The sequence below is a fragment of the Lichenostomus cassidix genome, chromosome 3 (genome assembly GCF_008360975.1).
Source record: "Lichenostomus cassidix isolate B80296 chromosome 3, HeHo_3.0, whole genome shotgun sequence".
NCBI classification, from domain to species: domain Eukaryota; kingdom Metazoa; phylum Chordata; class Aves; order Passeriformes; family Meliphagidae; genus Lichenostomus; species Lichenostomus cassidix.
In genome coordinates, this window is record NC_139483.1 from 48,750,358 (window position 1) to 48,762,481 (window position 12,124).

Consider the following 12,124-nt stretch of genomic DNA (forward strand, 5'->3'; position numbering starts at 1 on the left):
TCTTCCCTTTAACTGTCTTTCACTGAATGGAAGAGAGGATCTTTCCTGTTTTAGTTTACCTGCATTCCTGGCTAATCCCATACTGGTTTCACTGTCAGAATTATGTTGAGGTACTATAAAGACACTGTGAGCATAGAAATAATCCTGTATCATACATTTCTTATTTTAAAGAAAGGACACTTCTTTCATTTTCTGTTGTAATCATTGTAGAAAATGTAAAATATCTGAAACTTCTATTTTATAGATTGTATTTTAATTCCAAGACTTAAAATACAAAACCCCTAAAAGCAATCTTAAGGATATTTCCACAGAGGCTTTTGTTCATGGTTTTATTCTTACATGACAAGACTGTTTCCTTTGAAAATGAAAATATATTCCATCATAAATTGTAATACAGGACATACAAAGAATCCTTGACCTTCAGGTAGCATAAAATAATTGTGATGAATCAAATCATTTAATGCAGCCAAAGGTTAGCTTAAAAAGTATCCAGGTATGTATTCCAAACATAGACAACAGATGTTGATCTACAGCTGGACCTGTGATGGAAGACATCTTCTGCTGTTATCCCTGTAACTGGGAAGAGGAAGAGAATTGCTGCTGGAGTGTGCATTTAAGATAGGTGGTATTAAATCAAACTGACTTTTGCCTGCATCTGTCCTGTCCCTCTGCAGGTTGTTTGAAAGTCCAGCTCTAACCTGAGTTTCCAGCTCTTTACAATACTGGGAAAGCAAACAGATGTGTAGGAAAGTTTCACAGAAACTGGCTCCCTCCTTAACCTAAACACACTGACCAAGGCTCAAGAGAGACCAACATTATGCATCATATTATGAAGCAGAAGAAAGGAAAACTTTTATGGTTTTAGGGGACAAAACTGAGAACAAAGCCATAAACTCTGACACTTTTCCAGTTTTCATCTGTTACCCCAAATATGAGCTTGCTAAGGCCAATTCCAATGAAACCAGCTTTGGGTTAGGTCTTTGTAGACTTGGTGCCTTTGCACCTGCAAGGCAGGATTGCTAGTAGATCTTCTGGCTGGGAATATGATATGTGATAATAGTCTAGTGATAGAGGCAAGTAAAAAACCAGATTTTTCAGACCAGCTAGTGGAGATAATTCTTGCATTTTGGCCCATGGGAACTCATGAAATTTGATAACTGATTTATTTTTAAACACATTACACAGAAGAGTGGCCATGAAAAGGGGACTGGCTCATTTTAATTAATCCATCAGATCAATTCCTGAGCAGAACAGGTTGGCAGAGCTTGCAGGAGAATTGCATGGTAATAAAGTTGGAGGTCACTCATCTTCCTAATTAGTTACGACTCTACAAAAAAAAAGTTATGAAAGCAATATCATATGTATATGTATATGATGTATACATATGTATAACTATTATACTATAGTTATACTATGTATAACTATTTAACTATACTATGTATAACTGTTTAAAGGAAGGTAAGCAGCAGATATTTTTGAAGACAGTGCCAGCATGCAAGTAATTATCTATCCCATTCCTCTAATCTTGGTCTTATCATTCTTACCTGGTGTGCAACTGAGATTATGTAAGAATTCCGGCTAAAATTTTTAGGTGGGATTGCAGTTTCTATCCACACTTTTTTCTCTTGTTTTGGAGAGTATCAGCCTTTGGTGAGGGGATAGACCTTGACTTCCAGAATCATCTCCAGTTTCAGCCAAGGACTTACCTGTCTCAGAGGTGCCAGCCTTGTCACTGCAGCACAGTGCATTGCCTGCTGCTGTAGGCACTGCTGCGGTCCAGCGTTGGCATATATGTTTTAGCCACAATGCAGTAGCTGACTCCAGGCCTCAAATCTTGTATTTTAATAACCTTGTCTTTTCCTTCATACACCAGGGCTCTGTGTTGCTTCACATAGAGTGGAGAAAAAAAAGTCAGTCAAGCACATTTCCCTAGCAAACCTGTCTGTGAGTAAAGAACAGAGGATGCAGAAGAGCACATGGACTTACACAAACTGAGCAGCACTAATATTTTCTCTATTTCATGGATAAATTCCTCTCCTGTCCCAGTTTTTTAATCTAGGTCATAGATTGCAAAGTATTAAGTTGATGGAAAATAATACAGGGAGGAATTACAACTCGATTCAATAAAATTCAATTCCTGAAAAATAAGCCTACTTTGCTTTCAAACACTTGCACAGTCATTGCTGCTCTCACAATCCCAGAAGACTGTTTCAACAATAAAACAAGTATGGTGGGCCTATACTTTGCTGGCTTTTCAAAGGTAAAGGGTTCATATCTGAAGATACACTTACCTCATCTAGCAAGTTGTTAATTACGAAGACTTGGTACAGCAGATCATAATAAGTTGTCATAGGTATTTTGCTGCCTCTCTTCCTTTTATAAGGGGAACTTGGAGCTTGGAGCTTTACTGTTATGGATTTGTTGCTCTGAACCACAGTTACTATTGGAGGTCCTATCACAGCTATGGAAAAAAACAAAGCTATAAACACAATTATAGTGTATGAATAATATTTCATAGAATGCAATTTGAATCCATTCAGCAAATGCTAATATTACCAGCAATATATTTTGCTGTATTTACTCTTAGTGGCACTTCATAAGTTCTTACTTCTTGGTGGTTATTGCTTGGTTATTGTTATTTTGGAGGTGAAATTTCCTGTGTTTGCAAATCTATCTTTGAGCCAAACTTTTTGAAATCCCTTAGAGTTGCATGTTGATAAGTGCTGATTGGTCAAGCAAAATGCCAAAATCACTCTGATTTGCTTTATCCCTCATATTTGTCTGTGTGCTTGGACAGCACAAAACATCCATTTTAACCATTTCAGCTATGCCAAGGATGCAGTTTCCATCATCACTTTCAAATATCTTGCAATCTGCTTGGTTAAACACAGGCAAAGGTTCAAGCTAGTGCCTGCATACACCCGTGTGCAGCCCTAGAAATGTGGGGACACAGGACAGCAGCTGCCTCATGCATCTCTCCAGGAGGAGGAGGCAGCACAGGGAAAGATGGTTTTACTGCAAGCAACTGCTTTATGTCATAACTTCTGATTTCACCTGCGCAGGAGGCTCAGGGTGGTTTGCACTCCAGGGCTGTAAAGTGACCCACATTGACAGTTCAATTTTGCATTGACCAGTGAAGGAAAACTGGTTAATTCATGGCAAACTTACTGGTAGGTACACTGCTACTGCTCAGTGTTTGGGCAGTCCTGCATTTCTAACATCCTGTGGCACTGCAATGACAGTACTAACTAAAAGCTTTGCACTTTCCTTTCTATGTCCTTTCTTGCAGTCAGGAAAACACATAAATATGAGGAGAATAGTGTCCCCACTGCACCCAGCTCTGTTTTCTGTTTTCCCACCAAGCAAAGAATGCTTTCTTTTTTATGGTCTTGAGTCCTGTCCTTCCAACAGCTCCAAAAATGCCTGAAAATAATATGTGTAGTTCCATGCCCAGAGGAAGATGTTGATTTAACAGGATCTTTTGATCTCCTAATAACTGGTAAATGGCTATTTAGCCATATTCTCTTGGCTTTCAAGTGTGGGGAGAATTACTTTGGCATAACACTTCACCTGGGAGCTATTGACTCACTTCTATAGGTACAGCTTTCCAGCTAGAAAAGGATTACTGATGTTTGCAAATTGTGTGCAGAAATGATGCATTCCATGCCACAGAAGATCAGATTCATTCCTGGGGGTCACATATGTTTGCACTTACTTTCCCTCCAGGGAGTGAATCTGCAGCTGAGGCTCCAGTCGGAATAGACACCAGCCAGCATGGCTCTTACTCTGCCATAGTAAGGCTCCTGGATGGCTGAGGTCTCTTGTGTTAGGTCACAGATGTGGCTTGAAATCCCCCAGCACTCATCTTTGTTTTGCCACGTGCTCTGCCCATACCTATGGAGAAAGAGGAGGAATGATGTAAGCTTAGGGAATCCCCGACTGTGTCCGTGCAGTTTCTTAGACATTTGTTTTGCTCTGGTGGCACTGACAAGCATTCTGCCTTGGAAATTAACTACTTTCAATTTGATGAGAGGGAGGGTTGATTTCACAAGAATTTGGGAATTACAGGTTCCTTTTCTGAAAGAAATCTAAAGCAGAGGCATGGGTAACCAGCCCTGTAGGAAACCATCTCTTACCTGAGCCACGGGAGAGGCAAGCAAGGTTCAGCTTAGCCAGTGGGTTCAATGATGGGCAGAATGCTGGATTTCACCAGATAATTTCTCAAGGCCAATAATGATTTCAGGCACTCACCAGTGTGTCCAGGATGGGAGAAGACCCTGAGGACGAGCCCCTAGTGTTGCCTCAAGCTTGCCTTGCAAGGCACTGTCATGGGTAAGGTAGGCCACTGAAATACCTTAACTGTCCTATTACAGAAGAACCTGAACTATCTAGACCTGCTTCAGGCAGGTGGCTGGAGCCTGTGGTCTTCAGAGATCCCCTGCAAGCTACATATTAATTCAACTCCATGGTGCAATGAGGGTGCAGAGCATATTGCTGGAGGTGCTTATTCCTTGCCCGCCTCTTGCTGCTCGACTGTATCTTATGGGACTAATAAGTGCAGAAACGACTGAGAGCTGGCAGACAAGCAGGACGTGGCTGCTCTCCAGGAATGACAATATCCTGTCACCTGAGAAATCCTTTGGATGTGCCCAGCAGGGATCAGCCCCAGCACAGTGGGAGGCCCCGGTACTTACACTTTATGCTGCACAAAGTAGAGTGCATCTCTCGCCTCTCTGGCCCACCCAGGCTGCCAGTGCAAAGTGGTGTTGAAGTTTAACGAGTGAAACTCTACCTTCTGAGGCTTAATTGAATCTTGCAGGTCTTGGTTTTCCAAAACTAAAAGCGCTGCAAATAATAAGGAATGTTAACATAACGAGCTGGTCACAGACTCTCCTCTGTATTGAAACCAGAGGATATTGCTACAGATCATTTGGTTTCATGACTAGCAGACCACAGGGAAATAAATTCTCCTGGATCTCATGTTCAAAACTTTCCAAGCCGTAAGATCAAGCAGTTACAGAAGAATATTTAGTACAGCAGTTACATTTAGAACTATGAAGGGAGCACTTTTATGTGGTCTGAATGTTTGGAGGTTTTTGTGTTGTTTTGGGTTTGTTTGTTTATTATTTTGGGTGGTTTTTTTTGTTGTTTTGTTATCATTTTCCTTAGTGGGTTTGCTGCTGTGAAAGATGCCTCACGCACATCCCAGGAAACAAACCCTTCGGATCTGTTTGCAGAGTCTGCAGTGAGCACCCCCATCAATAGTTAAAACTCAAGTGCTCTTTCCCTCGTTACTCCACATCTCAGCTTTAACCTGAAGAGATTATAGCTCTTTTAACTGTTGCCACAGTCAGGTTTACCAGCTCCTGCACAATAAACACTAACCTGAAATTCACTGCTTTTCCTGTCTGCACCACTGGAAAAGCTATCTGGCAGTTTTCAAGATCATCTGTTTTTAAACTGCAATATTACTTATAAGAGATTCAGTTAACAACCTCTCTGAAGCATCTAAGTCGTAATATTTTTTGTGAGTTTTGAGACCCAGATGACAGCAACTTTTACCCTGGCATAGCACAGAATCAGATAAGACTTGTACTGGCTGAACTGAAACTGGTAATACAGCCATGAATAAATTTAATGGGCAACACATTCACTTCAGAACCTTGAAAGATAAAATAACAAATTAATTTGAGAGTGACTGGGTTTTGAAACCCAACAAAAGATCCAGAGATTTCTTGACTTATCCAGAAATTCAATAATAAGCCCTGTCCTACCACACCCTACCCTCCCCCTCCCCACAGAGGAAAAGAGCAAAAAGCCCTTACTTACAAGTTGTCTCATCCTGAAGCAGGTGCATCAGTAAGCAGAGGAAGGAAAGCATGATCCTCTTCATGCTTAGGAGAGCAGCTCCATGACTGAAAAGCACCTCTCTTCCTCTTGGGCATGTCTTATGAGGAAGTAATTGTTAAGCACTCCAGAGTTCCCCTTACTTTCAGTGGTTTCCAAATTCCCCAGTTTGGCTTTGGTTTAATTTAACTGGAAAACATATGAGTTGCTCTGAATTAAACATGAGCAATTGTTCTTTCTTGGCAGTTGTGGTCATGCTGAAGTTTGGAACTAATTATGAACCAAGCCATTATGAAAAAGGTCCTTTTTTTAAGACACTAATTCCCAAGTGATGGCTGCAGTATTGCTTTATCCATAAATTTGTCACAGAAGCTTGCTTGCTTCCCAAGCTTAGAGTTTTAATATTTATTTATATATTTGTTTGTTTGTTTGTTTTCAGCTCACTAGTTGCTCAGAGCTGAAGAACACAAGAAATTTTTCTGCAACCATATAAAAGACCTACCCATGGGATGTTCTCTGGTTTGATGGACTGCCTCTGGGTCAAAGGCAAGAGATGGAGTTTGCAGGTGTGCTCGTGGCAGGACATCATCCAGAGGGGTATCACTGGAGGAATGAGGGGCTGTGAAATCGCTGCTGGCTGTTGGGCAGCATGTTCACCCCACGCTGGCAGCTAGGAGATGCTGGGAGGCCAGGGAAGTTGCAGGACTGCCAGTCTCCAAACAGGGATTGGGAAGATAAGCCCAGCCCATCGGGCCAAAGGGCCACCCTGGGTTGGACTTTCAGGCTGCCTAGAATCATAAGCCCCAACTGGTGCAGGTCTGTTGCAACACTGCCTGCACAAATATTGGTATTTTGTCAGTGTTATCCTCTGGATCCTGCCTTCCCAATACGTGCATCCCTACAAGCTTGGCCCCAGGGCTGGGGGTGCCAAGGCTCTCCGGTAAAAACAATCTAACTCTCTGCTTGCAAATGCTTTAATGCCACATGCACACCTGCCTGGTGGGAGATGAGTTTTGTGCTCCTGGGATGTATGGAAAGCTCAGGCAAGTCAGTTGCTGGTGGCAAATGTGGGGCTACTGCCTAGCCTTGCCCCTCACTCTTCCCTCCCCAAAAGCTCCCCGATGCTGACACCCACTGGTACTTTGCTGCTCATGCACTAGTGCAACTAACCAAAGTCAGGATACATGCCCTTTCTGCAAACTCATGATGATAAGCAAGAGGAGAAAAACGTTAATTTTGTAAGACAGCGCAGCCCTGTGTAACAGCTCCCACCAAAGGAATAATGAAGTAGTGAAGACTACCTGCATGCAAACAAAAAAATTGTTCTGAAATCCTCTTTCCATTGGAAAAAGTGGAAGCACAAGACTTGTCAGCTAAAAAAGTGCAAGTTCTGGTTCAAATGAAGGTCTGCTTTTATTTAAAGGCCCCTAGTTATATTGTACAAAGTGAACAACATCTGATCAAGAAACAGACCTTGGTGAGATAGATCGGCACAGGCTCTCTGTTCAGCTGATCACCTATACCTCATTATACTAGCACCAAACCTGCAGCATACATAATAAAATGCTAACTGTGTAGCTTTGAATAATTAATTAGTCAAACCAATTACGGGAATTTAAAAAATGAGAAAAAAATGAAGAAAAAACCCTACCAAAATGAAGGCAGAAGTCAGAAAGTCTATCTCTGCCTGTAAATTCTTTATCTATCCATTTCCCAAACATGTTTTCAAAATCCAGTGACCTTTAAGTAGTTCCCCACACCAAATTCATTTAGTATTTCATCATGTTATATGAGCTCAAGTGCGGGAATAGGGACCTTTTACAAATGGAAAGGTCATCAAAGTTTAGTCACAGGTCATGTATTTATTTACTTGAGTTGTACACACCTTCCCATACCCTGGGTAGCAGCCCGTTGCCAGGAGCTGGAGTGTGGACTTTTGTTGGAGTTCTTTTCGATGGTGGTTCCTCCTAGGAAGGCAGAGCTGAGGGCCAGCCTGCTGGCGCCAGTGGGTTTTGCTGGGAAAATGTTGCTCTGTGATGTGGTGAAACAGGACAAGAAATGCCTGTCACATGGCAAAACTCAGGGTTCCCTGTGTGCTGCACTCTGATAGCGTTTTATCTGCAGCTGAGCTCAGCACCCTGCACTAACAGGTGACTCCTCATGAAATTTTTGTTGTCATTGGAACAATCACTGTTTTAATAGCAGGTTATTAGCACTTCTACCACTCATCAGCCTCAGTCACACTGCTCTAGTGCTTTGTGGGATTAAAATCACTACAGTCAAAGAAGGGCCAGCTGCACACACACTCACACACATACACACAAGCAGACATGGACATACATATATGTCTGGAGTCTCACAGAATACATATATGGTGCATTTCAAAATGTGAACTATTGAGGAACACAGGATGATGCACACTGCAGTGCTATTTAAAATACAAGAACTTTTATAAACAATATTAAGGGTACTCTGAACGGTACTTTATGAAGAAATGGGAAGTTAAAATGTATTACTTTGCCCAGCAGAATCTGCATATGTAGTTCTGCTTCTAACTCATCCCAGCTTATATGAAGCATCTTGATGATCCAAACCACTGTGAAACAGGATAACTAAAATTTTTGTGAACAAACATAGAAAACCATGGGTGTGAGAATTTTTTCCACTGCTGAAATACAAACCTATCTGAATGCTGGGTAAACAGCTCTCTTTCTCTTGAGGATGGACTATTGCTACACAGAGGTAAAAGTAAAGTACATTTTTTCTGAAAGCAAAACTCATGCCATTTGAAAGGACCACCTTGTTGTTACTCTTTTTTCTTTTTCCCTTGAATGAGTTGTTTCCCATACGTAAGAGGAGAAAATGTAACCTTGAAACTGCTACTGTCGCATGACCTTTGGCTTTTCAGATGTGAGTCTCGATATTTGCAGTGGATGTGAGGGTGGGTTTTGATTACATGCCTGGATGAGGATGTGGAAGGATGAAAAAAGGGGAGAAACTCCCAAAGCACATAGAGAATACTTCTAGTAACTGGCAGAGGCCAGGCAGTTCTCTCTCATGTGCAGCATTTCACACAAAAATTTAAAAAGTGAGTGTTTCATGTTATTCTAGACCTAAAGGCTATTTGTAATTGGAACCATAGTTTTCAGTCTTTTCTGAACAGCCAATGTGGACTCACAGGAAAACTTGTCTTGGGAGGGGGCTCTGGAGGTCATCCAGTCCAGCCTAATACTCAGGGCACAGAGCTAGTGGCAATTTTATCCCACAGTTAACCACTTTTAATGTGAGTTTCCTCCTGCACAGCCTAGTGGGATTCCTCTGCTGCAATTTATCTCAGCTGGTCTTTGTGGTTTTACTGGGAGCTTCAGAGAAATGTCTGCCATTTCCACAAATGTTACACTTGGCTATAGTTGGCAATTACATCTCTCCTGAGTGCCACGTCTCCTGGCTGAAGGGATCCAAATCCCTCAGCTTCTTCTGGTGTGTCACGTGCAGCAGGACTACCAGCTCAGTGGGCACTAGGAAAATGAATCACTACACTACACACAAAAATTAAAATGAAAGCAAAGAAAACCCCCCCAGTCAGGCAGGAGGGACTTTTTTGATTTTTTTCCCCTGCTCTGTAGGGAAGAGACGTTGCATCACATGAGTTCTTACAGAGAAGTTTCTGAGGAAGCGACGCAGACTTTCACTGCACAATGTGTGCCTTCCCTGCTTCCTGCCCACAGGTACAAACTGTTCACCTCTCACTGTTAAAGAGCTTGGATCAACATTTTAAAGATTACAGTTAGAAATTCCCAGTGCTGTAGCTACATCTAGATAGTAAGACATTTGACCATATTAAAGATTAAGATCTGCTGAAGGCTCAAAAGTAGCAAGTCATTATTTGCACATGCAGTATTTATTTAAGAATGTGCAGCACACTGAATTAACTGGGAAGTTATAACCCACCACTAACATTCATTAGGAACTGAAATTAATACCAAACCCCAAAACAGCTACAAGCCTCTTATTTAAATGACAAGTTCCCTTAAAACTGTCAGTTTTTCTCATTTGCAAAGCCACAGGAATATATTTTTTTGCTACCAGTAAGGAGTGCTGTAGTTTGTTTAAGCCCATTAAGACTCACTTTTTTGGGTTGTGGATCCCTAACCAAATCATCTGCAGACATAAAAGCTACCAGCTTGGAGACACGTAGAATTAATATTCCATAATTTGTTGGTTTTGCTTAGATAATCTTCATGGCATAGTAAAGGTGCCAAGTGCTAATTCAGCCAACAGAAACCACAGAAAAGAGTGGAGAGGTACAACACAAACACTGCTCATGCTTTCTGGGTCCACCTACTAAAGTAAAGAAAGGCTCAAAGACGGGTAGTGTCAATGCTCTCTGACACACTGCCACCACAGGCAGCTGGGCAACACCTGAAAGATTGGTAATGTGGGTAGGATATGACCCACACACTGAGTTTTTAGTAGGCAGTGATTGGAAGTCTCTGTGCCTGAACACCAAAGCCTGGTACAGACCACAGAGTGTGCTGGGCTGACTCAGCACACAGCACAAGGAGGGCAAAAGGCTGGCAGGCCTGCATTCAGGAGAAAACGGACAGAACTGGGATGCCTGCCTCCACAGCTGTCATCAAAAATTGGGCTGCAGGAGGAGCAAACACTTCTGGTAGCTACTTCAGCAATAAAAGCTGGAAAGAGGCAAGCTCCAGGGGTTTCCCTGGCCAAGGGAAAAAAGAAAATGAAGGGGGGAAAAAAATATGATGAAACTGCCTTTCACTCATTCCTTCTGCAAACAGAAGTTTGCAAGCATCTCACTTTCTCCTGTGGCTCAGTTCTGTGGTTGTCTTTTGAAGTCTCAGTATCATCTCTCCACCAGCCAGAGTGCAAACTCTAGACCAGGAAGTCCATTCTTACAGCAATCTTTACCATCATCTCCAAATACCTACTGAATTTGTATATACACTGTAGTTTTACAAATCTATTTTTTTTTCTTAATAAATGCAGTGTCACAGAACTTGTGTGGATATTCTCTGAGCATTCAGGAATCGGTGTGCTGCTTTTCAGGACAGAACCCTCCACACAACATAACTGGTTTTCACACTTCTCAGAGGTGTTAGTTTCGAGTCTACTGCCACATGATCATTTAACCATTAAGATCACCCTCTGAATCTTTAAGACAAAAAACTGTGTTCAGTATTTTTTGTCTTAAAGGAAATGAAGTTTGGTGAACTTCGAAATTGCTAGTTTTGCTGCACACCCTGAAGCAATTGGTTAATTAATTCTTTGTAATTCACCATCCAAATCCACAGTATTTTATTGCAAATTCTGTGCTGAGTTGGGGGAGTGAATACAAATTAGTACTGCACCAAAAGCTGATATAAGACCAGAGTGATACGTGGGACAAAGCCACATGGAAGGGACTGAGAAATGGCAAAGATGCTCTCTACCTCCTTGCTACCACTGCCCTCTAGCCATTCAGGCAAGCTTTTGCAACCCTTCCTTACTTGTTGCAATTGATCTCCCACTGAATCACACTTGCAGCAGGCTATCATAGGCCTCAACTCTACCAAACCTGGTAGCAGAAAGCACACAACACAGTACAGTTCCCATCTTCTGGAATGGAACTGCACATGCCCTCCACCTTTCCTGCAATTAACTGAGCTGCTATTAACTTGCAAAATATACCACAAAACAGAAAGTAGCCCTACCCAGAAAGAAAACAAAGTGTATTTATTTTTGGGTTTTTCACTCTCTATTTTCAATCTGAAAGGATTGTATTTACTCTCTGTGAAAGAGTATTTTTGAAGAGGTGTAAGTTGTTGAGTCTGTGTTATTTAAGTGATGTCAGCACAGAAAAAAAGCCGGATCAGAGGCGACATTCCTACTGCTGTACTGCGCACACTGCAAGTACTTAACAACTACAGGATTTATTTTGCAGAACACATAGCAAGCTGGCTGGCAGTAACACCTGGTCTGCCTGCTCGTTTGCTCTGCTTGTAATACTTTTCCTCTTTAAAGCTGTGTCTTAAGACACAGACAGCAGAAATTAAAACATCACACAAATAAGACTTCTGTGATAATTTTTATTTCTAATGAACAGCAACAGTTTCAAGGAAGGCCAGCATTCCTCGCTCTGTAGCAATTAATCCATTCAAAGAGTTTGACCATTTAATCCCTGTCCATCATTTTTAAACAGAACATAAGGAAGTGGTTTCCAGGCTCAAGCAATAGAACTGGACTTAAGTTAGTGCAGGCTGCTTTAAAGGCGTCA

General features: G+C 41.7%; 1 protein-coding gene across 1 annotated transcript; it reads right to left on the bottom strand.

Annotated features, from left to right (window-relative positions):
- Positions 1–315: 315 nt before the first annotated feature.
- Positions 316–11,790, bottom strand: IL22RA2 (interleukin 22 receptor subunit alpha 2). Its single transcript, XM_085055670.1, has 6 exons — positions 5,830–11,790; positions 4,695–4,845; positions 3,716–3,894; positions 2,292–2,461; positions 1,707–1,885; positions 316–576 (listed from the first exon to the last, which is right to left on the bottom strand). The coding sequence occupies exons 1-5, from the start codon at positions 5,891–5,893 to the stop codon at positions 1,730–1,732; spliced, it is 720 nt and encodes a 239-aa protein (XP_084911796.1). The 5' UTR covers positions 5,894–11,790; the 3' UTR covers positions 316–576; positions 1,707–1,729.
- Positions 11,791–12,124: the final 334 nt, after the last annotated feature.

Bases quoted from the DNA above. Each gene is read 5' to 3' on its own strand.
- IL22RA2 (XM_085055670.1), bottom strand. From the start codon at position 5,893: ATGAAGAGGATCATGCTTTCCTTCCTCTGCTTACTGATGCACCTGCTT. The intron at 4,846-5,829 runs GTAAGTAAGGGC...TATTATTTGCAG, and splicing joins GCTTCAGGATGAGACAACTT to CGCTTTTAGTTTTGGAAAAC. The intron at 1,886-2,291 runs GTAAGTGTATCT...CTCTATGTGAAG, and splicing joins TTAACAACTTGCTAGATGAG to CAACACAGAGCCCTGGTGTA.